General features: G+C 40.8%; 5 protein-coding genes across 5 annotated transcripts in view; 2 read left to right on the top strand and 3 right to left on the bottom strand.

Moving 5' to 3' along the window:
• Nucleotides 1–264: 264 nt before the first annotated feature.
• LOC115927480 (28S ribosomal protein S21, mitochondrial-like) lies at nt 265–9,439 on the bottom strand. The gene is made up of 3 exons (XM_030993451.1): nt 9,332–9,439; nt 2,070–2,171; nt 265–1,696 (listed from the first exon to the last, which is right to left on the bottom strand). Exons 2-3 carry the CDS (start codon nt 2,150–2,152, stop codon nt 1,519–1,521), a joined length of 261 nt encoding a protein of 86 aa, XP_030849311.1. The 5' UTR covers nt 2,153–2,171; nt 9,332–9,439; the 3' UTR covers nt 265–1,518.
• Nucleotides 2,515–7,233, bottom strand: LOC115927479 (uncharacterized protein K02A2.6-like). Its single transcript, XM_030993450.1, has 2 exons — nt 3,479–7,233; nt 2,515–3,427 (listed from the first exon to the last, which is right to left on the bottom strand). The coding sequence occupies exon 1, from the start codon at nt 6,959–6,961 to the stop codon at nt 3,767–3,769; it is 3,195 nt and encodes a 1,064-aa protein (XP_030849310.1). The 5' UTR covers nt 6,962–7,233; the 3' UTR covers nt 2,515–3,427; nt 3,479–3,766.
• An 88-nt stretch (nt 9,440–9,527) lies between the features above and the next one.
• On the top strand, nt 9,528–14,003 carry LOC115927744. The gene is made up of 6 exons (XM_030993990.1): nt 9,528–9,633; nt 10,641–11,442; nt 11,988–12,194; nt 12,380–12,573; nt 13,309–13,443; nt 13,999–14,003. The coding sequence occupies exons 2-6, from the start codon at nt 10,667–10,669 to the stop codon at nt 14,001–14,003; spliced, it is 1,317 nt and encodes a 438-aa protein (XP_030849850.1). The 5' UTR covers nt 9,528–9,633; nt 10,641–10,666.
• Nucleotides 13,765–17,138, top strand: LOC115927478 (peroxisomal leader peptide-processing protease-like). The gene is made up of 5 exons (XM_030993448.1): nt 13,765–14,150; nt 14,328–14,449; nt 15,329–15,420; nt 16,269–16,363; nt 16,977–17,138. Exons 1-5 carry the CDS (start codon nt 14,024–14,026, stop codon nt 17,081–17,083), a joined length of 543 nt encoding a protein of 180 aa, XP_030849308.1. The 5' UTR covers nt 13,765–14,023; the 3' UTR covers nt 17,084–17,138.
• A 1,105-nt stretch (nt 17,139–18,243) lies between these two features.
• Nucleotides 18,244–27,625, bottom strand: part of LOC590663 (calcineurin-binding protein cabin-1) — a 48,056-nt gene continuing 38,674 nt past the window's right edge. Inside the window, exons 40-45 of the mRNA XM_030993449.1 lie at nt 25,276–27,236; nt 24,334–24,494; nt 23,477–23,605; nt 21,605–21,839; nt 20,823–20,900; nt 18,244–20,399 (exon numbers count right to left, since the gene is read on the bottom strand). Of these exons, the coding sequence (XP_030849309.1) occupies nt 18,870–20,399; nt 20,823–20,900; nt 21,605–21,839; nt 23,477–23,605; nt 24,334–24,494; nt 25,276–27,236 (4,094 nt within the window). The 3' untranslated portion in view covers nt 18,244–18,869. The remainder of the gene's footprint in view (nt 20,400–20,822; nt 20,901–21,604; nt 21,840–23,476; nt 23,606–24,333; nt 24,495–25,275; nt 27,237–27,625) is intronic.

The raw sequence follows: 27,625 nt of genomic DNA, 5'->3' as shown, positions 1-27,625 counted from the left end.
TCTCTCTCTCTCTCTCTCAATTTATATTTTCACTCCCTTTCCATCCCTCTGTTTCTATATCTCTCTCTCCTTCCCCCTTCCTCTCTCCCTTCATTCTCTCTCTCTCTCTCTCTCTCTCTCTCTCTCTCTCTCTCTCCCTACCTCTCAGTCTCTCTCTCAAACTATCTTTCCACTCCCATTCACTGGCCCTGCATATATACACAAATCATGATCTCATATTTTATAAGCTACACCAGCAATATAAATAGAAAAACACACTGTTCCTAAAATTTCTGCTTGTCAATTTACTTCATCATAAGAATCACATCATAAATATTACAGGTTTACACAACTATTTGTATTGGTGATTCAAAGAGTGGGATTTCATTCACTGGAACCAGAGACTTTTGTAATGTTTAATAACAGTCAATTTCTTGGCAAATGCAAAATTGTGCAATAAGGAGTTCTATATAGATTGAATTATTAAGACAAGTTGGAAAATTTTCAAAAGTTCTCTTTTTAGAGTAATTCTTTTCTTCATGAGAATCCTAAATGACACATACATTGTGATTACTTCAAACGTTATTTTAGTATAAAATACATTGTAAGCTAAAATTCCTCACTGAATAAAGGCTCTCCCATTCCCCCCTCCCCTAACCCTACACGCCAAATCTCTTTCAGTTTGACAGCAGAATTCTGGAGAAGAGTAACATTTCAATGCATAGATTCATTACATATATCGGGTATGCTCATGCTGAACACAACAATACAGGATTCACTGTATTTAAGAAATTCTGTCCTTGTACACGACTTTCCATATGGAGCTGATTTCACCCAAAAAAAATTGTGGGCTGTGCAGCCTACTACTTCGAATGCGATAAACTCGCTGATCTCCGAAAAGCGGAGGGACAACAACAGAGAGAGAGAGATTGGTTGAAAGACACAAAACTGTCTCCTTTCATAACGTTCTTTCACAAGTGAAAACAGGTCCCTCACTCTGTCAATTGGGTCCTTTGCACAGACATCAGTTCTAATCAGAACAGCATCGCACAATGTTTTGTGAAAACATGCATATTCGATGAGCATGGGGTAGTTTACACAGAATACTGTTCCATCCTGTTCCCGAGGTTGAGAACGGTGCATAAAGATGTACAAGAGGTAGTTTCCACGCTGCCATCTTTGTCCATCCTACTGCATGTACATGTACATTGGTGAAAAAGGGTACAAATCGAGGAGCAACTGGTAGATGACACTCTGCCATCTACGTTCATCTCATTCTTTTGGTGAAAACAGGTACCTAGGGATGAGCAAGGGGGTAGGTTACACTCTGCCATTTTGGTTCACCTACTATATTATCAGTGAAAACAGGTCCATAAGGATAAACAAGGGGTGGTTTGCACTCTGCCATCTCTGTTCAGCACTCTATTGTGGTGAAAACTGGCCCATAAGGATAAACAAAGGGGTGGTTTTCACTTAGCAATCTATATACACCACTCTATTGTGGTGAAAACTGGTCCATAAGGATTAGCAGGGGGTAGATTACACGGGCCATGGTTCCGTTCTGTTCTTCCTCATGATGAACTGTATTCTCCTCCCCATCTCTTGGTTGTAGATCTTCTTCATGTTCTCGTATTCTTTCCTCCGGCGTTCCTGGAAAGGTTTCTCAAAGTAGCGCTTTCTCCTCACGCTCTCAATCAAGCCATCTCTGTTCAGAGAACTGAAAACAAGACAAAATGATATAAAGAATGGAACAGATTCACAATTTAATCCTATCAGTGTTAACATAGTGTAGTCAGCTTTGCGAAAAGGTTGTTTGTCAAAAGAAACTGCTTATCTTAGAGGTTAATAGAGAAATTATAGAAAATTACAGAAAAGGTAATCGAAAAGATGACATTGAATTTTGGTTCAATTTTGTTATGGTTGCCCAGATGGCTAAACTTCACAGTTTGAGGTTTAATCTAAAAGGACAAAAACATACAATGCTTGCTGAATTGCTAGGTGCCTACAAGTCTCGGCTATCCCCTCGGACGTGTTACACTGTCCGAAAAGATACTAATGCCCTCAATGCTGTGTATTATTTGTATACTCACTTGTTCAGGGTTCTGTACGCTCCGTCCACATCGCCTCCTTTCACAAAGACGGTCCTCGCCACAAATCTCAAGTGACGGCTCATCCTCTTCAGCTCTGGAGTGCTGCAAAGAGATTAGGAATGATAAAAATCCTGATAAAATCTTGCTGTGGTGTTGCCTCTGTAGTAACCGAGTGTAGATACCTTAAGAGCTACTTAATGGATATTTTTTTTTTGTCCATTTCAGTCGCCTTTATGTGGTGATTGCCATCTTTTAGTCACACAACTTTCTAGTTCATCATGTAGAATCTGCCGCCGGTGTGATTAAAAGATGGCAGCCACCATGCAACACCTTAGCGGAGACTGAAATTTAACACTGTTAAGTTTCTTTATTCAAGTAACTCTCAAGGTATCTCCACTGTCATATCCTAACCAGGATATAGAATAAATGGAATTCAACACAAGTATTACGAGTCTCATAGTCTTTATTGTATCCTTTCCGCTCCCGCTTGACGAACATGTAACATGCCGTATTTGACCTCTTGACCTTGCAACATGCAATGCATTACATTATCTCTCGATCACATTGTTGTTTACATCGATATCAATATCATGTCTAATCGAACATCATGACATCCCTCCCTTATCAGATTAAAAGATATCTTTTCCATTTTACTTCAATGAATAATCATGAACCCTGATTTCAAAACTTGTTTTAGCATGCAATAAGTTTTGAACTGTTTGTATCAATATAATACATGTATGTGACTTTTCCATTGACCACATCGATATCCAAATATCGTTTGTTTGTTTTCATACTAATAACGACTCGTGTATTACTTGACTTCGAACTATTGAACTTGAACTTCAACCAAACACACATTGTTTTTTGTTTTTAAAACAATGAACTCCCAATTCAGAACTTATACATTTCTCATCATACACATCATGAAATGAATATTCAAACAACTTGACATTACAATATATGCAGTGTATGATCAACTCACTTCATTTAACTACTTGACTGACATATCAAACTGCTTTAACTATAAAGTCTCTGTTTGTTTATAATATGAGTCTTTCATAAGACGCATGCATTAGAGTTCTCAATATTCATCTCTGGGTTGGATGTTGATCAGATCTGTCATGAGACATTTTAGAGTTCTCATTATAATTAATCTTATAATGTCCTTTCTTCAGCTGCTAGTCTTTCACTTGAGCTTCAAAGTCAGCTAACAACTTGAGAGTTTGCTTTGAGATGAATCCCCACGTTTCTCTTGGCACTAGCTTGCACCCTTTTCTTCTCTCATTTTTTTTTTGGTTTAAATTTCACTAATTAATCACTTTAACTCAGGGCAGCGTACAAGCATTCACCCAAAACTACTTTTTTTTTTTCTTCAAATAGGGCAGCGTACAAGCATTCACCCAAACTTTTTTCTTCTTCTTCAAATAGGGCAGCGTACAAGCATACACCCGGTTACTGAACTTTTCATTGAATATAGGGCAGCGTACAGGCATACACCCTTATATAGTGAACATTCCGTTAAATATAGGGCAGCGTACAGGCATACACCCTATGTACTTGCTAAAATAGCACTTGAACTCTTTGTGAAACATTTTAACACTCAAACATTCAAATGACTGAAAAACTTTGTTGTGTCACTTTTACTGGTTGAACACTTCGCGTCACAATACTAGATGGCTGTTTCCACCGAACCTTCATTCCAACAAATAATCAGAAAATCGCTTGGGCCTCAAACGATGGCGTTTTGGTCTGCTCCAAATTGATGTCTGGGTCGGTGATGGTACGGTCTTCGGAACTCCCATCTGACGCTCAGTCCCCTCATGTTGGCTCTGATCACTAGTAGTCTCGACATCAGACTGCGGTGTTATCAATTCAGCACCAACACCATGGTAGAGTGGAACCTGGGCCTCTGTAGTCTCAGCTTCCGGCTGCAGTATTCCTATGTCACTAGTAGTCTCGACATCAGACTGCGGTGTTATCAATTCAGCACCAACACCATGGTAGAGTGGAACCTGGGCCTCTGTAGTCTCAGCTTCCGGCTGCAGTATACCCTGTCGATGATACTTCTTCACATGTGATGTGTTCCTAGCATACATCACACCTTCTGGTGAGCAAATGTTCAGCTTGTTGCCCTCTCTGGATACAACTGTGTATGGTTGTGGTAGAAATGGTGTGTCCATTTTGCTAGACACTTCCCTCCTCACCAGAACTTCATCTCCTGGCACCACATCAGATGGTTTGGCACCCCTCTTAGAGTCTGCATACAGTTTCGATGCACCTTTGCTCTCAGCGTCCTGGTCTCTGATCTCTTGGTCATTTAGAGATTCACTGATAACAGGTAACTTTGTCCTGATCTTCCGTCCGAAGAGTAGCTCAGCTGGGCTTTTACCTGTTGTGCTATGTGGTGTAGCCCTGTATGCTGCAACATATGACAGAAGCGCCTCCTTCCAGTCTTTGCCTTCTGAATGAGCAATTCTCATTCTCTTCTCGAGGGATTGGTTCTGTCGCTCAACCTCACCATTTGCCTGAGGCCACTTGGGTGTAACCCTATGGTGGTGTACACCTGTCAGCCTCATATAGTCTGCAAAGACTTGCGAGATAAATTGAGGCCCATTGTCAGAATACAGGGTTAGTGGCAAACCATGTCTTGCGAAGATCCCTGCTAGAGCTGCCACTGTCTTCTCTGCTGTTGTAGATCGCATCACAATATATTCATAATATCTACTGTAATAGTCAATGATCACTAGAATTGATTCACCAGATGGTAGTGGTCCCAAAAAATCTACTGCGACATCCTCCCATGGACCAGCTGGTAAGAGCGTACTTCGTATTGGCTCACATGCGTTTGCTACAGCCTCAATCTTGGCCTTGGTGGGATTGATGCCGTCCTTGGTCAACTTGTGTCCCCTGAATACTAACTCGGACACACCAAACAGGCACTTTTCTGCATTGGCCGTTAATCCTGCGTCTTTCAATCGTGTCAAGGTCTGTCGAAGCCTCTCATCATGCTCTTCCTGCGTGGCACCATGAATGATGATGTCATCAGAAATGTTTGCAACACCAGGTAGTCCTTGAAGCACTTTGTGGATCTCGTGCTGATAGATCTCAGGTGCTGCATTCACACCGAATAACAATCTCTTGTAACGGTATAGTCCGCAATGTGTTACAAACGTGGTCAACTTTCGGGATTCAGGATCTAACTCCAACTGATGATATCCCCATTTTAGATCAATTTTTGAGAACACCTTGCTTGTTGACAACTCTTGGAGTATTTCATCCACTGTCGGTATCGGATGTCTCTCCCTCACAATGGCTTCATTGACCCGCCTCATGTCAATGCATATCCGGATATCTCCATTAGGCTTGGGTACTATGACTACAGGACTAACCCACGGTGTAGGTTCTTCCACAGGCTCTATAATGTCTTGCTCGACTAGTTCCTGGATCTTCTCCTTCACTCTGTCTCTCAAACCGAATGGTGTTCTTCGAACTGGCTGGGCTACAGGTCTAATCTCGGGATCAACTTTCAGCTTGATTTGTCGATCACGCAGTTTTCCAACGCCTTGGAATACTGGCTTGAATTCTTCTCTCATATCTACATATGATTTCACAGAGTTCACATCTATCCCGATCCGTAGCACACCAAGGGCTAATGCCGTTTTTCTACTCATCAGTGGTTCGCCTTTCTCTGCAATGACAACAAATTCAGCTTCTACACTTCTCTCACCTGCCGTGACCACAGCTTTAAAACATCCAATGGTCTGGAGTGGCTCTACAGAAGTATACGGATAGATCTTTTTGTTACACCTTCGGGATGAGCATGTAATTTTCTCTGTCTTCAGGAACTCCCATAATGCTCTGTCAATGATATTCGCGGTGGTTCCAGAATCTACTATGATATCAACTGGTACTCCTCCAATCACAACAGGCACCTTTTCACACTTGTCAGTATCAATAGCGAATGCATATCCTCTCTCACTATCATCACTATGATTCTGTTCATCACCTTGCTTATTCTGACAGTGACATGTGCATTCATCCACTTGTCGCACTTTGTGACCTTGCCTTTTCTGTCCCCATTTTCCTCTAGGTTTAACGTTTGGTCCACTTGTCTGCTCCTTCTTCCCTGAACCATCTCTGCACTTTGTGGCGAAGTGTCCCTTTTTCCCACATGTGTGGCATATCCGTCCCTTGGCTGGACATGTCGAGTCCTTATAACTGTGCCCAGTTCTCCCACAATTAAAGCATTCACGGGTTTCATTACTGACCTGACGGATCTGGGAACTAGGGTTAGGAAACTCGTCCACCGATGACAGTATTCTGAATTGAGAATCCATGGCCTCCACGGCCTCAAGTGACGCTGCTATCGCCAAGGTTGCAGTTAGGGTGAGTGCAGTACCCTTTTCCAAAAGTTTCCTTCGCAGTCTAGACGACCGCAACCCTTGAACGACCTGATCACGAATCTGGTTCTCCAAATCATCTCTGAAAGCACAGCCTTCTGCTGCCTTCTTAAGCCGTGTCACCATCTGCGACACAGTCTCATCCGCCTGCTGAGTAATCTGTCTGAAAACATGACGTTGAAAGGTAGAATTTGACTGCACAACAAAATGCTTCTCCAAAGCGTTCACAGCCTTGTCATAATCTGCCTTGGTGCCAGTATCCTCAAGGGTCTTGAAAACTTCCCGCACAGCCGCTCCAGCCGAGTACATCATCAAGGCTCTACGTCGAGTCAACTGCGCCGGCTCTGCCCCGTCGACAAACACACCGAGGCTATCTGCGTACGCATCAAACTCCTCATACCAGCGCTGCCATCTTTCACTCACAACACTGGCGTCTCCGGTCGGATCAAACTGACTAAGTCCCTTGATATCTGCACCTCCAAACGCCATTTTCCTTCTCAAACAGATCTACAATTGTCCTATATGACTTTCATCCTCGTCGCCAATGTCATATCCTAACCAGGATATAGAATAAATGGAATTCAACACAAGTATTACGAGTCTCATAGTCTTTATTGTATCCTTTCCGCTCCCGCTTGACGAACATGTAACATGCCGTATTTGACCTCTTGACCTTGCAACATGCAATGCATTACATTATCTCTCGATCACATTGTTGTTTACATCGATATCAATATCATGTCTAATCGAACATCATGACATCCACTTGGTTACTACAGCCTTATTATACGGTACTGATCTCACATAGTTGATAGAGACCGCGTGTGTTTGAAGTTAGGGACTGTAATCTTACTCTTAGACCCTCATTAAATTCATGTAAGTAGATCTAATTCACATTGTGATGATGATCATCATCATTACGGTCTCTATTACGTCATGCTAGTGCGCGCGCACCCACGTCTGTATGGTATGCAATTATATCGTGCAGCGGTTTACTGTGAAACCTGTGAGAAAGTGTATATACAATGTACTATTATGTAGATCTAGGCCTAATCGTTTTTAGGAAAAATGCTCCATAAAAATTAAAAGATAAGAAAATTGACACGAAACAGCTGAGAAACACAACAACTTTTAAATCATGGCCATGCATTATTTGAACAATTGATGAAGATTTAGTTGATTTTTGGTATATTTTATTAGGGTATCTCCACGCCGGAGTTACAGGTCAAAGTCTGGATACGATTCCAAACTAGCGACAAATTAGTTTCATCACACATCACCCATCGATCTCTCCAAATTATCATCAGCATCAGCATCAGTATACGGAAGTGTGAGGTGATCCTGTTGAAACTTCCGGTCGTTTCATTGGGTGGTGCTTCGTTCGAAAAAGAACCTTAACTATTTTTGCTCGCATGGCGGGTGGACGCACAAATAAATTTTATGGAAGCATTTGGTGCTGAGAGGACCAGTGCTTGTCCAATCTAATCTTGAAAGAAGTGATTGAGGATGAGGAGATGACAGATGTAGGAAGACTATTCCAGGATTCTACTACTCTCTGACTGAAGCTGTTTCTTCTTAGGACTGTGTTGCTCCTTTGCTTATACAGCTTCTGGTGGTGTCCCCTTGTAGCTTCATGAGGTGCAGATGTGAAGAAGGCTGCGGGATCGGAGTTTACGAGTCCGTTCATCAGCTTGTAGACCTCAATCATGTCGCCTCTTATCCTTCTGTATTGCAGTGAATACATTTTGAGGTTCTTAAGTCTGTCTTGATAGGATAGGTGTCTGATCTCGGGAATTAACTTTGTTGCTCTTCTTTGCACCTTCTCAACTTTCACTGCTTCAGCCTTAAACATTGGATGCCAGATGACATTCCCATATTCAAGAAGAGGGCGAACAATGGTCGTGAACAGGATTGGCATTGTGTCTCTTGATATTCTTGTGAAAGTTCTCTTTATAAGTCCTAACGTCTGATTGGCTCTTTTAACTGCAGTGTCAATATGTGTATGAAAAGTCAGCTCATCATCTACCATGACACCCAAATCCTTTTCTGCAACAGTTTCTTGAATTATTTGGTTGTTTATGCGGTACAATGACTTGGTGTTACCCTTTCCAATGTGCATAACTTTGGTTTTTGCTGAGTTGAAGGTGAGTTGCCACGATTTGGCCCAGGAAGCTGCTTTGTTCAAATCCTCCTGTATTGAGTCTCGTTGGGTTGATGTACTAACTTCTCCATATATCTTGGTATCATCAGCATAGATTTGAATGCCGTTACTAATCTTGCAGGGCAAGTCATTTACATAGAGGACAAAGAGTTGGGGCCCGAGGACGCTACCTTGAGGCACGCCACTGATCACTGTAGTCCACTCTGAGAAGTCCCCTCCAATTGCAACCCTTTGAACTCGTCCTATCAAAAAGGCTTCGATCCACTTGAGAACCTGGTGCTCGATGCCGTAGGCTTGGACTTTCTTCAGGAGCCGTTGGTGAGGCACAGTATCAAAGGCCTTACTCACATCTCTTTTTCTCATTCACATACATGTTTTCTGCACGTTCCTTCAATAAATCGTTATTAAAAATACATAGGTCTAGACCTCATAACTTTCTTTCTTCCTCTGTATTATTCTTTTTCCACATCAAATTTCCTGGCATATTAACTTTGGTAGTTTAAAAACAAGCAACACCATTCTGGCATTCACAACATCAACAGCCACCAAAACAGTAACACGAAATCACACGGGTAGGACTGATCATTCATTCCCACACATCGACACACGTTAGATAATGCTTTTTACTGGCCGTATAAAGGCCCCAAATTTCCGTTTTGCAAACTACAGGGCTAATATTATTTCCCAAATCAACTTACCTCTTCTCGTTCCTGACGTACGGTTGCTTTTCTCAATTTTAAAAGACAGAATATGAAATTTCTGTCTCTCTGTCTCGTGCTAAATAAAGTGTACAGACTCAAGTTCGTCACTTCACGTTGCATAACAATCCTCCGAGCTACATCCCAGCGCCTGTACTACTACGGTATACTACGTACGGTCGGCGCGGCCATAGACTCAGCTCGGCCAGCCCCACGAGCTGAAGTTACTGAACTGACTGCAGCTTTGCAGCAGAACGCAATATATCCAAGAAATGGCAAGATCTGAGTCCTTGCATTTTAAGGTAAATGAACAGCTTATTTTTTTTACTAATCTAGACCTAGACCTACTCGAAATCAGAAACCTGACCTAAATAAAGCGTTTAATAAAGGCTGAAACTAAGTGAAAGTGACAAGAAGAGTGAACTTGTGAAGTAGCTAGACTACTTGGTTGGTAAAGAGTGAACAGGTGCAGTTTGATTCTGAACTTGTTGGAAGTCTGAAGTCTGAACAGTGAACTACAGAAATGTCCCCTAGATATGTCTAAATATTGATCGTATCCAACCCAATAAACCAAGCCCTAGATGATCATATACTATAGACTCTATCTAGTCTAGTCTAGACAAACTGTGAAAACAATTGCTGATGAAATATCAGTTTATCATTATTGACAAGTAGTCTAGACAAAAAATGTTAAGGATTTTAACATTTTAAAAAAGTTGGAATAAACTTGAATACTGGTAAGTCTATGTTTTCCAAATGAATAAAGCTAGATTCATATTGATATTGTCTATTGTCTTGATGGTTCTGCAAATTCTATTCAATGAAAATTATATGAAACTAAATATTTCAGACGGAGACAAAAAAATCAGTCTAGACTATTTGTTGTGGATATGTTAATTCTGCTGGGAGTCTGGAACTGGACTACGTCTGGCTTCACCGAATCCCTTGGAGAAGCTAGAGTGTCGAGCAATGAAATGTATTTAAAAACTCCTGCAACATATCCAAGCAGACAGATTTTTTTCTGTCACCCCTCTAGATGTCCACATTGATATGCAGTTGTAACTTGTAGAGTTAATTGAGACCTGATTTGAGATTTCGCGCCTTCTACTAATTCCTTGTAATACAAATTCTTAAATTATATTTATGTTCCTACGTATAGACTAAATTGAATATTGTTTGAACAGATGTCAAATATTGTCAAATTGAATGGAAGAAATAAATGTTGATTTGAATTTGAATTGAATTTAAGATGAATTGACTGTGATCAAGTACTTGATTTTCATTTCATCTTTATTTGCTTTTCCCAAAGGTCATCTAGATCTATAGTTCATCATCATGGAACCTATTGAGAAAGAAGGTTATCCCATCTGCCTAGTAGCTTGCAGGAGTCGTAACCAGCCACTTACCCCTGAAAAAGGGTACCAATCTGCAGTGACATCAACTTCTCATTCTGGCTCTCTGCAAGATATCTCTTCCCAGGTAGGATCGAGCGGGGTCATCGTCGACTACCAGAAGGGACTTGTGATCACAACTGCCCTACCCTTCACAGAGTTCATCCCCAGTGAACAAGGTGGAAGAAATGATAACCAGTCTAATAGTGAGGGTGAATTGGATAACTGTGTAAATCATTACAGTGGGAATGAGCTCAAAGAGTTATCGGTTTCAGTGATTCTACAAAGTTCGAGAATAAACGAGAAGGGAAAAGCAAAGGAGAACTTCCATTCAACCGCTAATTATAACCGGCATCGACCAAGGGCGAATAGAGTTCTCTCGGCCTTGCCCCATCCTGGCAACCTCACAACATCATGCATTGAGGATAATGCGACCGAATCGTTTGAGGTACATGATGCAAGAGTTGTGTTGCTATGGAGATGTGCATCGCTTGACGATGAGATGAAGTCACTCATGCCCAGTGCAGACGGGTGGGAGCTGGATTATGGGGAAAAGAAGGGAGAGATTGGTAGCAGTTCCCATCTCGCGGGTGGAAAGGACATGGTAGAGGATGGAGATGAAGAGGAGAGAAAGGATAAAAGTCAGAGGAATCTTCTGAGCTGGTTTGCTCTGCTACAAGTTGATGGAGGTCTTCATGTTCCCACAGGACAACAGCTCAAGTAATTTGATAAAGATTTGAGGCAATCTTCTTTTCACTTAACTTTATTCAACTAATTAACCATTCAACTCTTCATTGATAGGATGTTGGTTCACTCATCTGTTACCTTGGTAATCAATGAAGAATAAATGAGGTTTCTGTTTGATGCACAACCTGTAGTGGAATTGGGAACTTAAATTAAATCTGGTAATTTTTCAGATTTGGATTGTGACTTTCATTTCAACTTAATAAGCAATATCTGATTTAGCTCTCTCAAAAAGAATTTCTGGTAAAATACCGTAGTAAAATACATAAAATATCTTGAAGGAAATTTAGATTTTACAGCAAAGTCCATTGTTAATCCAGAAAGCTTTCATGAGGAAAATTAATTTTACTTGATTTTAAACTTTTGAAAGAAAGAAGCGGCCGGTACGTACAGTGTGATAGTGAATAACTCGCAGAAAAACACAAAACTTGGCATTTGTGTCTTTGCTAAGTATTATATATACATGTATATTGCCTCTCTTATAGTCTAATTGTTGCTTTTCTATCCATTCTGAAATACAGAATAGTCCCCAGTACTAGCCTGCGTCTGGCCCAGCCTGTTACCGGGTGTGGTACACCGTTTGCAACGCTCAGTCCATCTATCTTCTACAACAGTCTAAGTACAGGGATCATCACTAAACGGAACGGGAGGGACCTTGTTATGACGGACGCAAGGTGCATGCCAGGCACGGAGGGAGGAGGGCTGTTTGTCATGGATAAGAAACAAAGGTATTTATTATCAGAGAAAGTGACGTAGTATGTGACAACCCATTAGAGGCACTGACATCATTTGGAGGGGGGGGGGGGGGGGGGGGGGGTGTGAATGAAAAAATTGTCATACATGTACATCAAAATTGCCTTATTCATATCAATTGTCAACTTGTTCACGATTGTGTCATTGATTTCATTTGCAGATACCTGGCTGCGATGATCATATCTCCTCTTTGCTGGAAAGCCAATGAATGGATTGGTCTGACTCTGGCTTGCTCTATGACCGCCGTCTTGGATTCACTTCAAGGGTTGACCTCCATTGACCTCTCAATGATAAGGTCAACAAACTGTGAAGACATTTCTTACACCAGTCATCAAATGCATCTTCAAAATCAAGGTAAAAAGCCATCTTTAGGCCTTAACCCATTAGCAACTAAACCGCCTGAACCCCCCCCCCCCCCCTCCTTTTACTCATTGCACTGAACCGCCCGAAACCGCCCGTTCGTTTTTGTCCATTTTCAACGCGCTATAGTATCCATTCTTGGGTCTACCGTGATAATGTTATACGTGCGTAATCTTTACGATGTCTACAGAAGTATTCTGCATAGAAAAATAGCGCATGTTTCGTATTGTTCAGAACAATGTCAACATGAGAGCAATTTTGCAACATCTTCCAGTGAGTAATAAGCCGATTTTACAAAATCTCTAGTTGCTAATGGGTTAAAGAAAAGTGTTTATATCGTATTGTATGTGAATAAAGGAATCCTGGCCTGGTGGTTTTTGCTTTAAGAACTATCTATGATTGTTATTTTATTGTAGTTAGGCTCAACTTTTAATGATTTTTGTCAGAAAAATGTAAACAAGATTTTGAAAACTTACTCAAAATCCTAATCACATATGCTGTCAGGTTGGGAGGTCTCCTAGATCTTCTCACTTATTTCGCTCATAACTCAACTGTGTATTACCGGTTAAAACATTTTCGTCTATTTTTCTTCTTCTTAGTGGTAATTTGATTATTGATCATTTAGTGTAGAATTAGTTTAATCTGTACAATATTGTTCTCTATAATTAAAAAAACTCAAGATTATTTTTCTCATGAACTGCTTTCTTTTCCCTTTCTTGTTCTTAGAAGTGGACGTTAAGCGTTTTCAGAGCATAGTTCTATTGCGAGTTGGGACAGTGTGGGGGTCAGGGGTCATCGTCGATGAGAAGGAGGGGCTTATCCTAACATGCAGGCATGTTGTGAAGGGTGCATCGTACAACCAAGGTGAGAAAGTGTTTCTGTTTCAACCATTTTCTTTTTTCAAAGCTGCTGATTATTCCTACATTTGTTATTTCATTCTGGAGAAATGCATGTATGCATCCGATATTTGACCTTCAAACTTATGTATTCAATTGTAGATGCCTGTCTCTAATTTTGAAAACTTCTGTGCAAAATCGTACAAAACAATCGGAGTGTACTTGTAGTCTAGGGAAAAAATGCAACGGTCTTGGACAGAAAAATGACTACTGGGCTAACAACCAATACATGTACATGTATGTGCCATATTATAATAAGGAAGATATTAATGTGTAAAACGCCCATGAATGTAATTTTGTTATTTCCTTGTTGACATGAAGAAGCAATAAAGTTGTAATATAAAAGATAAACCGGTATGTACTAGCTTGATTGAGAATATCTTTCCTAAGCAGAGTGGGTATATTCTGTAATTGCTTTGAAAATAAAAAAGATTGTCTTAGTAATAGTGGAAGATGTCATTTATCAGTAAAATAAGGATTGTGTTACATTCTGTGTTTTATTTTTTATCTCTTTGCCAGTAAGTGTGAAGGTCTCCTCCGGACCATGGATGAAAGCAAATGTGTTACACAAAAATCCTGTGACCTCACCAATTGACCTAGCCATCTTGAAGGTCGAAGGTCATCAAGACAATGCTTCGTTGGTCAGCATTGGAATGGACACTGATTACAGGGAAGGTGAGTTACATACACAATGATTGGTAATTTCCAAAGGGGAATTTAGTGACTTTCAAAGTTCATTCCAAATGCGAAGCTGATAGTAATTCTCTCTTTCTCTCTGTGTCTCTCTTTCTGTCTCTTTTTGTATGTCTGTCACTCTCTATCTCTCTCTCTCTCTCTGTCTCTCTCTATCAGGTTCCAGGGTGTATGCTGTGGGGTTCCCTCTCTTTGATCCAAGCCAAAGTTCAACGCCTTCTGTGACCTCTGGGGTCGTGTCAAAGGTCATAAGAATCAACCAGAAGCCAATCATGACCCAGGTAAAAGAAAGTGTATTGTACTGCATACCGGGTAAACATGGTAATACAACAATTCTTATTTCATTTGAAATGGACTTGGAATTGTTCTCCCGAAATTAGATATGAACATTCAAGACATTATATCCAATGTAATGTTTTGATGGAAGCACACCCCCTCCCTCCCCCCCCCCCCCATCATAAAAAGAAAAGGAAGAAAAAAAGATGGAGAAGGGAAGGCAATTTGAAAAGAAAATAAAACCCTCATTTCATACCGTTTTCTACATTTTAAACATCTACTGATGCCTCTTAAATGGTTTCCATTATTGCATTTCAATGCTTTGAATCTTGTGACTTATTCAGATGACTCAAGAGCACTGTGTTTTCTCTATTGCCCATTGGGGGTGACATGCTTTCGAGTATTATAGCAATTTCAATTGCTTTTGTCACCCCTGACCAGCAGATTGTATCCATCTTTCTCTCTCCTCTCCACTTTCCTAAAACTGTTTGCATGTATTATGAAAATTCTATGTATTATCTGATTGTTATATTTTGTATGTTTTCCGACTGATATCATCAGTCCAAGATATTGGTGGACGACCTCTACCCCGTTCCTTCGACTGCCCCTTGCAGTATTTGCTTCTCAACACCTTCAGATCTCCTAACAATGTGCCCAAAATAGTTTAGTTTTCTTTCCATACTTCCCCTTCTGAGGGTCAAGTCTGTTCCAATCTTTTCCAGGACCCACACATTTGTCTTTTTATCTTTTCATGACACCTGCAACAGCCTCCTGTAGGTTGGTCAAATAATAATAATAATAATAATAATAATAATAATAATAATAATAATAATAATAATAATAATAATAATAATGATGATAATAATAATTTCTTTTGTTATCAGTCTACCTGTGCTATAAATGCCGGAGCAAGTGGGGGCGCTCTTTTATGCGCAGAGACCGGGAACCTAGTCGGTATCATAGCTAGCAACTCAAGGTACAACTTCATTTGTCATCATTTTTTAATCGGATGCTTATACGACTATAGTAGCATTGTGGTTTTTAAAGGGAAGGTTGAGTTCTGGGAAGTATATGAAAAATAATTTGTGAACGTTATCATTATACTCTGTTCACTTTGATGTGTATTGCATATGTATTGTAATTTGTAGGTTTATTTGCACTTTTTTGTTTTGTTTAATGTATAATTGTTTATACGTCTATTTTGTTTGTTATATAGCGCTTAGAGAATTTGATGGTAAGCGCTTCGAAAGTAACGTTTTATGTTATTATTATTATTATTATTATGCAAGTTTGGAAGAACATCAAATAACAAATGTTCCCTGAAAAGCATGGCTCTTAATTCAAACGCCTTAATATTCTGAATATTGCAGATACATCTTTCTGTGTACAGTGCTTGTAACTTTACCAAGAATGGGCCAAATTTCTTATCATTTTGACAATTCCAGAACCTTTCAGTACACACCAGTACTTATATGCTACAGGATCAACCTTTTCTGATCAATTCCACGTTTCTTTCACAATGCAATCGCATGACCAGAACTCAACTTCATCTTTTTAGTGTATTGCACTGGATTTGTAGTAATAGGATTAAAAAGGAACAGTTTTTGTAAAGGTGAAAATATAATGTGAGCTGTCTCATTCTTTTTATTCCCATGATGACAATGCCATAGTAAAGGAATGAACATCCCAAGGAAGATACCAGTTTCTGTTGTAGTCTATACCTATCGTTTCATGCTAATATTCTTTGGCAGGATTTGTCTTTCATTCGAGACATTGAAAGAGTTAAAGTGATATTCTTGTTTTCTTTTCTTTCTTTTTGAACAGAGACAGTGAGAGCGGAGCCTCATTCCCTCATGTTAATTTCAGTATACCTGTAGAATGTTTTAGGCATGCTATCCAGCAGTACATCATCACTAAAGGTATTTATATATCTAAATCAAAGAAATGCTAAAGGGTAGATTTAGCACTAGTTTTGCAACCCAGAGACAATGAAATGGAACCAGTCCAAACTATGACCATTAGACAAAATATTTTGTGAAGATATTAAATGTGCAGGAAGTAAATGCTTCTCCATCTTAGAGGCACTTTCGTAAAAAGATAAAGTTGAATACTGGTCATGCTATTGCATGGTGAAAGAAAACGTACGGCGCGTATACTGCAAAGAAATTCATATAACTGTATGTTGTGATTTTAAACAATTTTGTAGTTGTTGGTATTAATTAGTTACAAAGTGACTTAATGGTCCATATTCTTCTAATTCAGTTAAACCCAACCCTGGGTCTGAACTCTGAAATAATGTTTACAAAAGGATAACTTAGACTTCAGAGTTACTTCCTTGGTTAAATCGATTTTGAACAAAGACTTACACCAGCGTCAAAGGTTTATAATGAATTTGTGAAAAATGAACGTTTTTTTGTGTGCAATAATCTCCATCTTCTCAGCTTGATTGAAAATACTGCTCAGTACAGCGTTGTACTCTTTATGTTTGGTATTATTTACAGCTCTTGTTCATTTACATTGACTTTGTTGCAGATATATCATGGTTTAAGGATTTGGAGCTGATCGATGAGAAAGTCGCAGCAGTCTGGGCTCTAGAAGAGAATGGCACATACACCAGACGACTCCCTAGCAAGCTTTGATCTTCTTGGAAGACTCCAGAAATCGTCGACCGACTCGAAAACTAGAGCGACTCGAAAACTAGAGCGACTCGAAAACTACTTTTCAAATTATTCGCATTTAAAGATTTGTTTTATATTTAAACTACTTTCCGTCCCGAAAATTGGTTTAAAACTTAAAAGACTAATAGAAATGTTATAGTAGAACACGACCATAATTTCTCTTTGGAAATAAGTCGGTTTTTATAAAAGTTTAAGGCCATTTAGTGCTTCTGCTTAACGCTTCATTTTTTACCTGAAATCGAGGTAATGCCCTTCTGCCACCCAGGCGACGAAATGTTTTAATATTCAGTTATCATGGGCCCTGTAACATAGAAAAGGTTACAGTTAATTGCATCTCCCCAATATTAATCTTATCTCCTTGAAATGTATTACATCTCCTTCAATCAGTCTTAATTTTTACAATAAATAGTAACTTACAATTAATTTTATGTTACAGTTACGGTAGATACAATGCCTGATAAGATAGAAGTAATTGTAGCAAGTTTTGAGACACTATATTTTTAAAGATTGATTAGAAAAGTCTATTTTTATTTTTCATCTCTTTCCCCCGTGTTGTTTAAGACACACTTCTGCAATGATTTTCAAAACAAATGTGTTTGAAGTAGAATATTGATGAAAGAATACAGAATTTAGGTCTGCATACAACAGAAACCCAAATTGAGTATTCTTTTATCAATATTTGTCTTCAAACTTTTTTTTTTCTGAGGGAGGGGGGGGGGGGAAGTTTGCAGATTGTGTCTTAAATGACATCCTCTTTTTACATTATGATACAATTTAAGTATTGCCATCAAATATTTGGCAAATTATTGGCTTCAATATTTTGTCTTCAGAAGCCCTACAGTTAATGACCTTTTGTACAGTATTATGACAATCATGTTCCTTTAAATGTGGAGCTATGTACTAAGAAACTTACAGAATGATGAATTGTACTAATGTGAACAAGCAGCTGCAATAAAGATGATTTAATTTTAATTGAAAGGTTTTTCCTCTTTTCTGTTTACTTCATTGTGGGGGTGAGATGCTCAATTTCCTTTGTAGTCACATAAAAGTTTGCAGAAACTTTATTTGAATGGAAATCTATACACACAGAACACAATAAATTCACAATGACAACTTGGAAGTACAAACTACAAAGACAATTTTATTGCTCACTGATTTCATTTTACAAATGGGCTCCCACCCTCTCCCCCCCCCCCCATCCCCTTCACCAACTTTCCCTTTTTGGCACTTGATGCATTAAATGCAAAACGCATGTACTTATCGACCAACAGTCGCAATCAATACAAAATAATACACAGCAGTTAAACATTGCTGTTCAAAAAACTCAATCCGTATCACTTTGCAGTGGAAATTGGTTGCAATGAGGACATTGGGGACCATGAAAATAATATTCTTATATCCGGTGTCTTTTTTATATTTCTTTAACAACCCCAAAACCTCAAAAAAACATTGTAATACGCAAGAACTGGGACTAGCAAAATGTACCTTGTTATATTGGGTTACTTGTCATATCTCTTTTGCAACACAATTTTTAGGGCTGAATTGATTACATATTAACAGAGCTCTCTGTAACAATTAGTTTCCATTGTACATGGAAGTGTACGCAAGAAGCAACATGTACAACAATGAAATATTGCAAAAAATGTGGTAATACACAAATTTTGACTTGGTAAGAAAGTCTGCAAGGCTTCAAACAACGCCCAAAGAGTGGTGGTTTGCACTGGCAAAAAAATATACAGTACTGGCACTAGGTCCTTTTCTCTTCCGTACTGTCAATTATGGATAGAAGGTCCTCTCCCGTACCCTGCGGCCTCTCTGAAGCAGTGGAGCTACCAGCTTGGATCAACCTTTTAGAAGCTTCTTGAGAATTACTGCCACTACCACCGACATTTCCTGTTGACAGTATGGCGGGCTGAGCTTGAACCAGTGAGGAGTGCTCCCTCCTGGCAGCTAGTTGCTCTCTGTGACCTCCGGCCTTTGACCCCTGCCTGACTCCTGGCGCAGAGGGAGTGGAAGATGTGATCTTGGCGACTTGCGAGATTCCAGTAGGTGGCTTTAGAGGAAGCCGTTGACTGCTGCTGTGACTTGCAGGAGCACGGCTGGGAGCAACTGGAAGTTTGGGTCGAACTCCAGCAACGCTTGTACCAGGAGTTTGCCTCACCTTTGGAGTAACCGACCCGATACCAACCTGACCTAGCAACGACCCTGACCCCATGACCTTGCTGATAGCCGGAGCAGGATTGTGTCTCACAGACGATTCAGGACTGGGGACGTTGAATGTTTTGACAATGGAACTTAAGTGCTGCTGCTGGGTCTTCAGGAACTTCTGGAAACTGCCCGCAAAGGATCCTGTGCCAGCTGGTGATAGTGGGCCAGTTGGCGATAGTGGACTTTGGATAGAAGAAGGTTCGCTGACTGCTGCCTGAGACCATTTTGAAGGGTCTCTCGATACACCATGAGGAGATGGACCAACCATTTTCTTCACAACGCCCATTTTCGATGACATACTTCCAGAATAAGCTGATGACACAGCATGCTTGCTTGTCCCAGGTAAAGAAATGGGCCGCTGATGATGAGGCACTTGTCTAGGAGTCGTCGTCACCGAGCCCAAAGCTCCAATATGAACCCTTGAGGTGGGCTCACAGGTGACCTTGCTACTGGGAGGCTCAGGGCTGCCCCCAGCAAAGCGTTTCGCTTGCGGAACTCCAGGGGAACTGTTCTCCAGCCTCTCTCTCCGTTGTGCCTCTGTCTTTTCATACTGCCTCGCCGCTTCTTGGACTATACTTGCAATATTCTCGCTGGTGCTTTCCATCTGGGGAAGCTTTCGCTTCACACCGATCTCTGGCATCCCCGATCCGCTTCCTTCCGCCCTCCTGGAACCACCCTCCTCCTGCGTTCGTAATGGCGACACGACCTTCGACTCCTCACCCTGCGAGGACCCGCCTTCCTTGCCTCCCCTTTCTACACTACTCCTCACACTCTCTTGCGCAGGAGTGTCCACAGACGTCTTTCCCGACGACATAAGCACACTGCCCTCTGCAGGTGACTTCATCTCTCTCGACCCACTCTCGGTAGCTTCCATCGCTTCTCCTCTCCCTGCCGTCTTTCCGTCTTGCTCCGATGGCTCACCTAGCCCGCCCTGGTCGGAGCCAGACGAGGTGGACCACCCGACGGGTCTCCTACCCTCTGAAGATAGTCCAGGTCTAGCTGAGGAGGAGCTGGAAGGCGAGTCTCTGTGATAGCCCCTGGGTAGCATGCCTTCACTGTCGGTTGGAGTCTGAAAGTAAAGTAGAATAGCAGTGCATTCTTTACTTTTAGAAGAAAAATTCATTCAATATTCTTTTTTGCAATTCACAAAGCCAAAAAACACAAAAATTTAAAGTGTAAATAAATGGCAACGGCGTGCAACAGAAGACTTACGCGTCTAAACTGAGTGTTGTGTTATAAGATACAAAAATGTGAAGTATATTACACTTCACGTCATCATAAAAAAATGCAGCTCTTTTGCCATGTCATATCTGAACGGACATTTTATAATACCATGATTTTGTTTGTTCATTTAGTCACATATTTTTAAAGGTCATTTTATTGACATACTCTAAAAACGAAGTGGACCAACATTACCATTTCAAATAAGGGTAAAGCCTTGGAGTCAACTCTTTTATTTGGTTGAAAAGTTTACGACAGTGCAGTTACTCACTCTTGGTAGCTTGTTAAAGGAGATGTGATGATCACAGAACCGTGCGGCTTGGTCTAACAAGGCTGGCTCGGACTCGATCTAAAGAACAGAATAGAAACAACAAAGCATTCAAAGATTTTTCTATTTTTTTTTCCCTTTCACACAATTCAAGTAGTTACAAGCGTTGGATTGCCCTTTACACATACCTGCCAACCTTTCACAGTAAAAATTAGGAATCTCTCAAGGCCAATTTAGGAATACAGACTATTTTGTTTACTTTTAACACAAAATATTTTAACAGAAAAAGAGAAGATTCTAGGATTCAAAACAATAGCTTCAATACCAAAAAAAAATAGGAATCATTTTTCCAAAATAGGAATGGTGGCCAGTATGTTTATATACAACTAGCTTGCATCAGGACATGACACTAATTGCATATTATAGAAGAATCAATATTCAACATGATCCCTGTTTCATGTGGCAAGCCAAAAAATCAATTTGCCTGTTATCGAAATGATTTTATCATTCCTTTTTTAACATAGTATAATTTGTCTATTTTACTTCTTTTCTTTTGTTTATGTTGCAGATGCTTTTATGCGATCTCTTTTTTTAAAGTTTTTTTTTGTTTGTTTCACAAATGTGCCTTGAGCATTTGATTTTAATTGGAGTTGGTGCCTTACAAATATCATATATATTATTATTGCTATTATTATTATTATCATTATTATCAATATTATCATTATTATTAATATTATTATCATTAATTAATAATCATTATAAATCAGAGATTATCTGTTACTCACTGAACTGCCTTTCAGCACTTTAAACGCTGTGATCAGGAGCTCCGACGCTAGAGATGTGAGCTTGGGTTGCTTTGATTGGGTGTACTGGTAGCATCGAAAGGAAGACAGCACGAGTCCAAGACTTTCCTCCGCTGTTCCTGATGGCGAGACGACGAGCCGCGATCGGATGGTGCTCCTGTAAGAATCAAACGCTTCGCGAGCCAAGAAAAGACGGTCTGCATCTCTCAGGTATTTCCTTGATGAGAGAAAATATGGAATCGTGATCAAAATGTAAAACAGGGGAGTGTTTCACAAAGGCTTAGATCGACTTTAAGTTGGACTTAACTATAGCAGGCCATTCATGCCACTGGTTGCTCTCACCATTGGTCACTCAATTATGATCTTTTGATAAGTTTTCCTTTTATAATGAACTATCAAAAAATGTTAATTCTGTAGATTTGTGACCGTGTTCTATACGTTCCTTGAGAAACCAATGCCAGGAATGTCTAGAAGATATAGTGGCATGAACAGCCTGCCATATTTAAGTCCAACTTAAGGTCAATCTTAGTTTTTGTGAAACTCTCCCCAGATCAGACAAAGCACACTTTATACGGCATGGAAACGACGTGTCGGGTACTTGATGCTTATATTTGATTTGCATCCCCTTTTTTGGACGATAAATATATAAAACAGAGATTAAAATGAAAGCTACTTGCTAGAGAAAAGTGTGAACTTCTGAGGTAATTAGTTAAACCTTTGCTGCACGGTTCCAAACAGAGATGTTGAGGTCTAGTAGATACATCGCTTGAATGTGAATCACATGGTTCAAGGTTCAAGTCAAGCCGCAGCACTAAAGTCCCTTGATAATATATTAATTTACGTTTGCCATTCTCTACACAGGTTTAGTAAACGGGTACCTGGTAGGAAGACATTCCTTAAATGGTTGAGCACCTTTTCATGGTAGCTTGGCTAAAGCCGAGGTAATAATATGGTTGCAGGGGGAACAGTGTTCATACTGATGAGGTTACCCTGGGTAAACAAGACATGTACCACAAGAATAACTCCCCTGGAAATACGGGGAGGAACAAAATATGAAGAGTGAGAAGAGAAGAGAAGAGAAGAGAGGAAGAGAGAAGAGGAGATTATAGGAGAGGAGAGGAAAGGAGAGAAGAGACGAGAAGAGCAGAGAAGAGCAGAGAGGAAAGGAGAGAAGAGAGGAGAGGAGAAAAGAGAGAGAAGAAAGGACATGACAGAATAGAACAGAAGAGAAGATGAGAGAGGAGAGGAGAGGAGATGATAAGACAGGAGAGGAAAGGAGAGGAGAGAAGAGAAGAGAAGAGAAGAGCAGAGAGGAAAGGAGAGAGAGGAGAGGAGAGGAGATGATAGGAGAGGAAAGGAGAGAAGAGAAGAGTTGAGTGGAGTGGAGAGGAGAGAAGAGCAGAGAAAAGCAGAGAGGAAAGAAGAGAAGAGAATAGAGGAGAGGAGAAAAGAGAGAGAAGGACATGAGAGAATAGAAGAGGAGAGATAGAGAGGGAAGAAAGGACATGAGAGAATAGAAGAGGAGATATAGAGAGAAGGGAGGAGAGGAGAGAATAGAAGAGAAAACCAATCACACTCACTTGCCCTGCTCTGGAATACGGTAGAGTTTAGAGGTGACCCAGGTCTCGCGGAGAGGACCTAAAGCCGTCTGTCCTCTGGTTGCTTACTAACAAGCATTTATGCTTTCTTAGCAGCCAGGTAAAATAACCACCACTACTACTACTACAGTCAAACCTGTCCATAGCAACTGCCCAAGCGAAAAACAAAAAGTAGCCTTTGTAGACAGGTGGTCACTAAAGCAGGTTTGACTGTACTACTAAATAAGACAAATGTTAGAAAAGGAATCACACTCACTTTCCCTGCTCTGGAATGCGGTAGAGTTTAGAGGTGACCTGAAGCAGGAGAATGTGGTCTTTGAGCTCCCTCAGAATGTACACCAGAAGGGCCACAGAGCGATACATGTGCCATGGAAAACTACCAGATCTGTTATTGAAATAATCAAAGAGAACAGGTTTATTTCATGATGATATAAAGCAAAACCACAAACTCCAGCAGATGTGGAACAATAAGATTAGAAATTATCATTATCATCATCATCATCATCATCATCATCATCATCATCATCATCATCATCATCAGGTGCCAGGTCTGTTAAAGACATCTGCAGCCATAGCTCTTCATTTCTGTCTACTTTCTGCCACTCTTAAAAAGCTGGTAATGTTGACTTCATTATTGGATGCCGATTTCAAGAGACAAAGATGTGTGGCATTGCCTTCTCCTGATTCTCTTTCCAGCAATCTTCCCTGTTCATATAATTTTTTCTAGATTATCCTTTCATTTTTACTAATGTCCGAACTTGCTTACTAGGTAAACGCCTGAAAATCATCCTCCTGGACAGTTTTTCACGAAACTGTCGTAAGTACAAAGACTAAGATCGACTTTAATTTGGAATTGGACTTAAACTATGGCAGGCCATTCATGCCACCGGTTGCTCTCACCATCTGTCTCCCAAGGTACGTCACAAATCTACAGAATTCCCATTTTTTGATAGTTTATTTTTGAAGGAAACAACTTTATCTAAAGATCATCATTTCTAATTTTTTTTCCTCTAATTTGACATCTGGTTCAACACTTTTTGAGGGCATAAATAGTTCAAGTTCAACTTAGGATCTTTGTAAAACCCTCCCCCTGTTCTTCTCCTTTAGACTCACCGATCAATGTCTTGGATAGGGTTCCTCCAGATCCCTTGGAAGAGGTTCTTGCTCTTATGCTGTTCGGAGAAGAGACCCGGTGCAACGATGTGGTCTGTGGGAGTCTTGGGAGGGTAACCACTGCTACCACCTATCAGGATGTCCTTACTCCAGGCCAAGTTCTGATCAAGAGAGTCAACAAAGATGGTCTTTATATTAAAGGGATAGTGCAAGGGATAGGGAGAGACCCGGTGAAACGATGTGGTCTGCAGGAGTCTTGGGAGGGTAACCACTGCTACCACCTATCAGGATGTCCTTACTCCAGGCCAAGTTCTGCTCAAGAGAGTCAAGAAAGATGGTCTTTATATTAAAGGGATAGTGCAAGGGATAGGGAGAGACCCGGTGAAACGATGTGGTCTGCGGGAGTCTTGGAAGGGTACTCACTGCTACCACCTATCAGGATGTCCTTACTCCAAGCCAAGTTCTGCTCAAGAGAGTCAAGAAAGATGGTCTTTATATTAAAGGGATAGTGCAAGGGATAGGGAGAGACCTGGTGCAACGATGTGGTCTGCAGGAGTCTTGGGAGGGTACTCACTGCTACCACCTATCAGGATGTCCTTACTCCAGGCCAAGTTCTGCTCAAGAGAGGCAACAAACAGTGTACATGCTATCAGTGTCTGTAATATGGTGTAACAAAATTGCGCTTCAAAATGATCATGAAGTGCCTCAAAGTGCGGCTTGTTATGGGATTCCTGACTGACCTGAAGGTTTATAATTATGATTGCAGCATGAGCTAAATTTAGGATTCTGTTTCAGAATCTGAGACAATGTTACAGAGTCACTAACCCATTATCAAAAGAAGCATCGTTGAATATTGACTAGAATTTATGTATTCACCGTTCTGATTCAAGCTACAGTTTAGTAAATTTGGACTTATGTAATTTTATGTTGTAGGAAGCTCACCTTGTGGGTTGGGGCGTAGGCATAGAGGTAAGCCATTCTGTAAGCTGCCTTGTAATGCTGTGGGAACCTCTGAAGGCAGAGCTTCATGGCACCAAGACAAACATTGATCAGCTCCAGGTGTCTCTTCTTGGTCTCCTCATCCACCTCAACCACAGTCTCTCCATCAGTCTTTCCTTCTGTCATTTGTCCAGGCTCTTCGCCTGCCTCCTCCTCCTTCTTGGTGACTGCATCGTCTTTCTCTTTGCCCTCATCCTTCATCTCCAAGCTTGTTCCTACATTGCTTCCAGTTCCCAGTCCTTCTGTAATGACAGGGATCTTTGTGGTATCATCCTCTTTGTTTTGGACTGCAGCACCCTTCCCTTGGATGCTGGTGTCCATCTTGACTTCCGCCCTTTCTTGTGCAGCCGCTTCGCTCTCATCTTTAACTTTCATCTCCTCCTGTTCAGGAACTTCGCCTTTGTGGCCTTTGCCATCTCCTGCAGGACTATCCTGTTCCACTCTCTCAGAATCACCATCCTTTGGCTTGCCATCTGGACCTCCGTCAAGGTGTAAGACACCCTCAGCGCTTCCTCCATCCTCTGAAAGATCACCATCTACTGTGTGACTACTTTGTTTTTGGCTTTCTACTTTACTTTCATCCAATTTATGACCTTGGATCTGTTTCTCATCATTGGTTCCACTCTGGGTACTGTTGCTTGGTGGTGCATCATCCGCTCCTGATTTGTCTACCATTTCCTCATCCATGATGGAATCTGCTTCCTTTGACCTTGTATCTACCATAGGCAGTACCTCTTTCTCAAGACTTGGTAATACTAAAAGGTCTTCTTGGATCTCTCCAACTTGAGAGATAGACTCCAGAGTTGGGGCATCACTGTACAATGTTTCCTTGGAACCAAGCTCTGCAATCTCCCCTTCCTTCTTCTCATCGGAAATGAGGGACATTGGTTCTTTTGCAATGTCTTGTGGCTCTTCTTCTTTCCTTTGATTCTTTTCTATGTCTTTAGGTTGAGTTTTCTGCACGCCAGCCTTCATCTGACCCTGCGCAAGGACAGTACCTTGATCAACTTCCATCTCTCCTGGAAGGAATTTGTCTGCATCATCTACGACTTCAGCCTTCTTATTTTTATCTTCTTTGGATCCATCAACACTAGGCTTCTGCAGTAGTGTCAATTCTTCTGCATTATCTGCTTCTTTGACTTCTCCTTGTCCTCCATCTTCTCCTCCTCCTTTGATGATCTCCAGATTCTCTTGGTTTCCCCTTTTACCTCCTTCATCTCCTTCCTCTGGTTCTACGATATCTCCTGACAATCCAATTTCCATTTTCTCTTCCGAAATATTTCCCTCCAAGGTCCTCCTCAGAACTTCTTTCGTCTCCTCTATCCCTCCTCTATTCCGATCAACGGATTCCTCAGCTTCATTCTGGTCAGCAGTATCTGCTTCATCCATCTCCATAGCAACTGGGGATTGTACATCAGTCTTCGCCCTACCATCTTGATTTATCTCTTCTCCTTTCGAAGCAGGAATAGGTTGCTCTGCATCTTCGGTGTCCATAACGACAGCTTGTCCTGGATCACCACGTTCCCCATCATCAGGAGGCGCAGAGGCCACAGTCGGATCCACTTCAGCTCTGAGCTCATCAGGTTTCTCGGTCACTTCTTTCCTGTCCTCAGCTGAGGTCTTAGAGACATTGTCCTTATCTGCAGAGGATTCGCTGCTTTCAGTCGCAGCTTCCGCTGAGGTCATAGAGACATTGTCCTTCTCTGCAGGGGATTCGCTGCTTTCAGTTGCAGCTTCCGCTGAGGTCATAGAGACATTGTCCTTATCTGCAGGGGATTCGCTACCTTCAGTCGCAGCTTCCGCTTCAGGGCTTGGTTTGGAGACGACTATGGCAGGGATCTCCAGCTTGGGATCTTGACAAGGAGCGACGATGTCTTCAGTGGTTGTTCTACCTTCAGGTTGATCTGTGGAAGTGATAAGAAGAATTGCATGCAATTAGAATGTAGGAGGAATCACCTGACAATTCTTTTATAGGAACTCTCATCCATTTGCAAACCACAAAATGGACAATGAAATAAGATTAGACCTCATCCAAAATTGTCCAATATATAAAAATGAAATATTTAGCATAGTGTGCTTCAAATTTGGAATCCTATAAACCACAAATGATTTAGAATGCTTAGAGGCCTTTGTTGCAAGCAGCCAGTGTTTTTAGCTCACTTGCCCTTCATTTACTTTAATTTCTCACTCAAACATAGAATGTCTGTATTTCGTTGCAAGAGTTTTTTTTTTGCTAGCCTTTTACAATATCATGTCTGAAAGAACCCTATTTGGTGCAGCCCTTTCCAGTGAA

Source organism: Strongylocentrotus purpuratus, unplaced genomic scaffold, assembly GCF_000002235.5.
Source record: "Strongylocentrotus purpuratus isolate Spur 01 unplaced genomic scaffold, Spur_5.0 spur5_scaffold_20, whole genome shotgun sequence".
NCBI classification, from domain to species: domain Eukaryota; kingdom Metazoa; phylum Echinodermata; class Echinoidea; order Camarodonta; family Strongylocentrotidae; genus Strongylocentrotus; species Strongylocentrotus purpuratus.
Note: the sequence above shows the minus strand (reverse complement) of the source record. Positions and strands in the feature narration are given on the sequence as shown.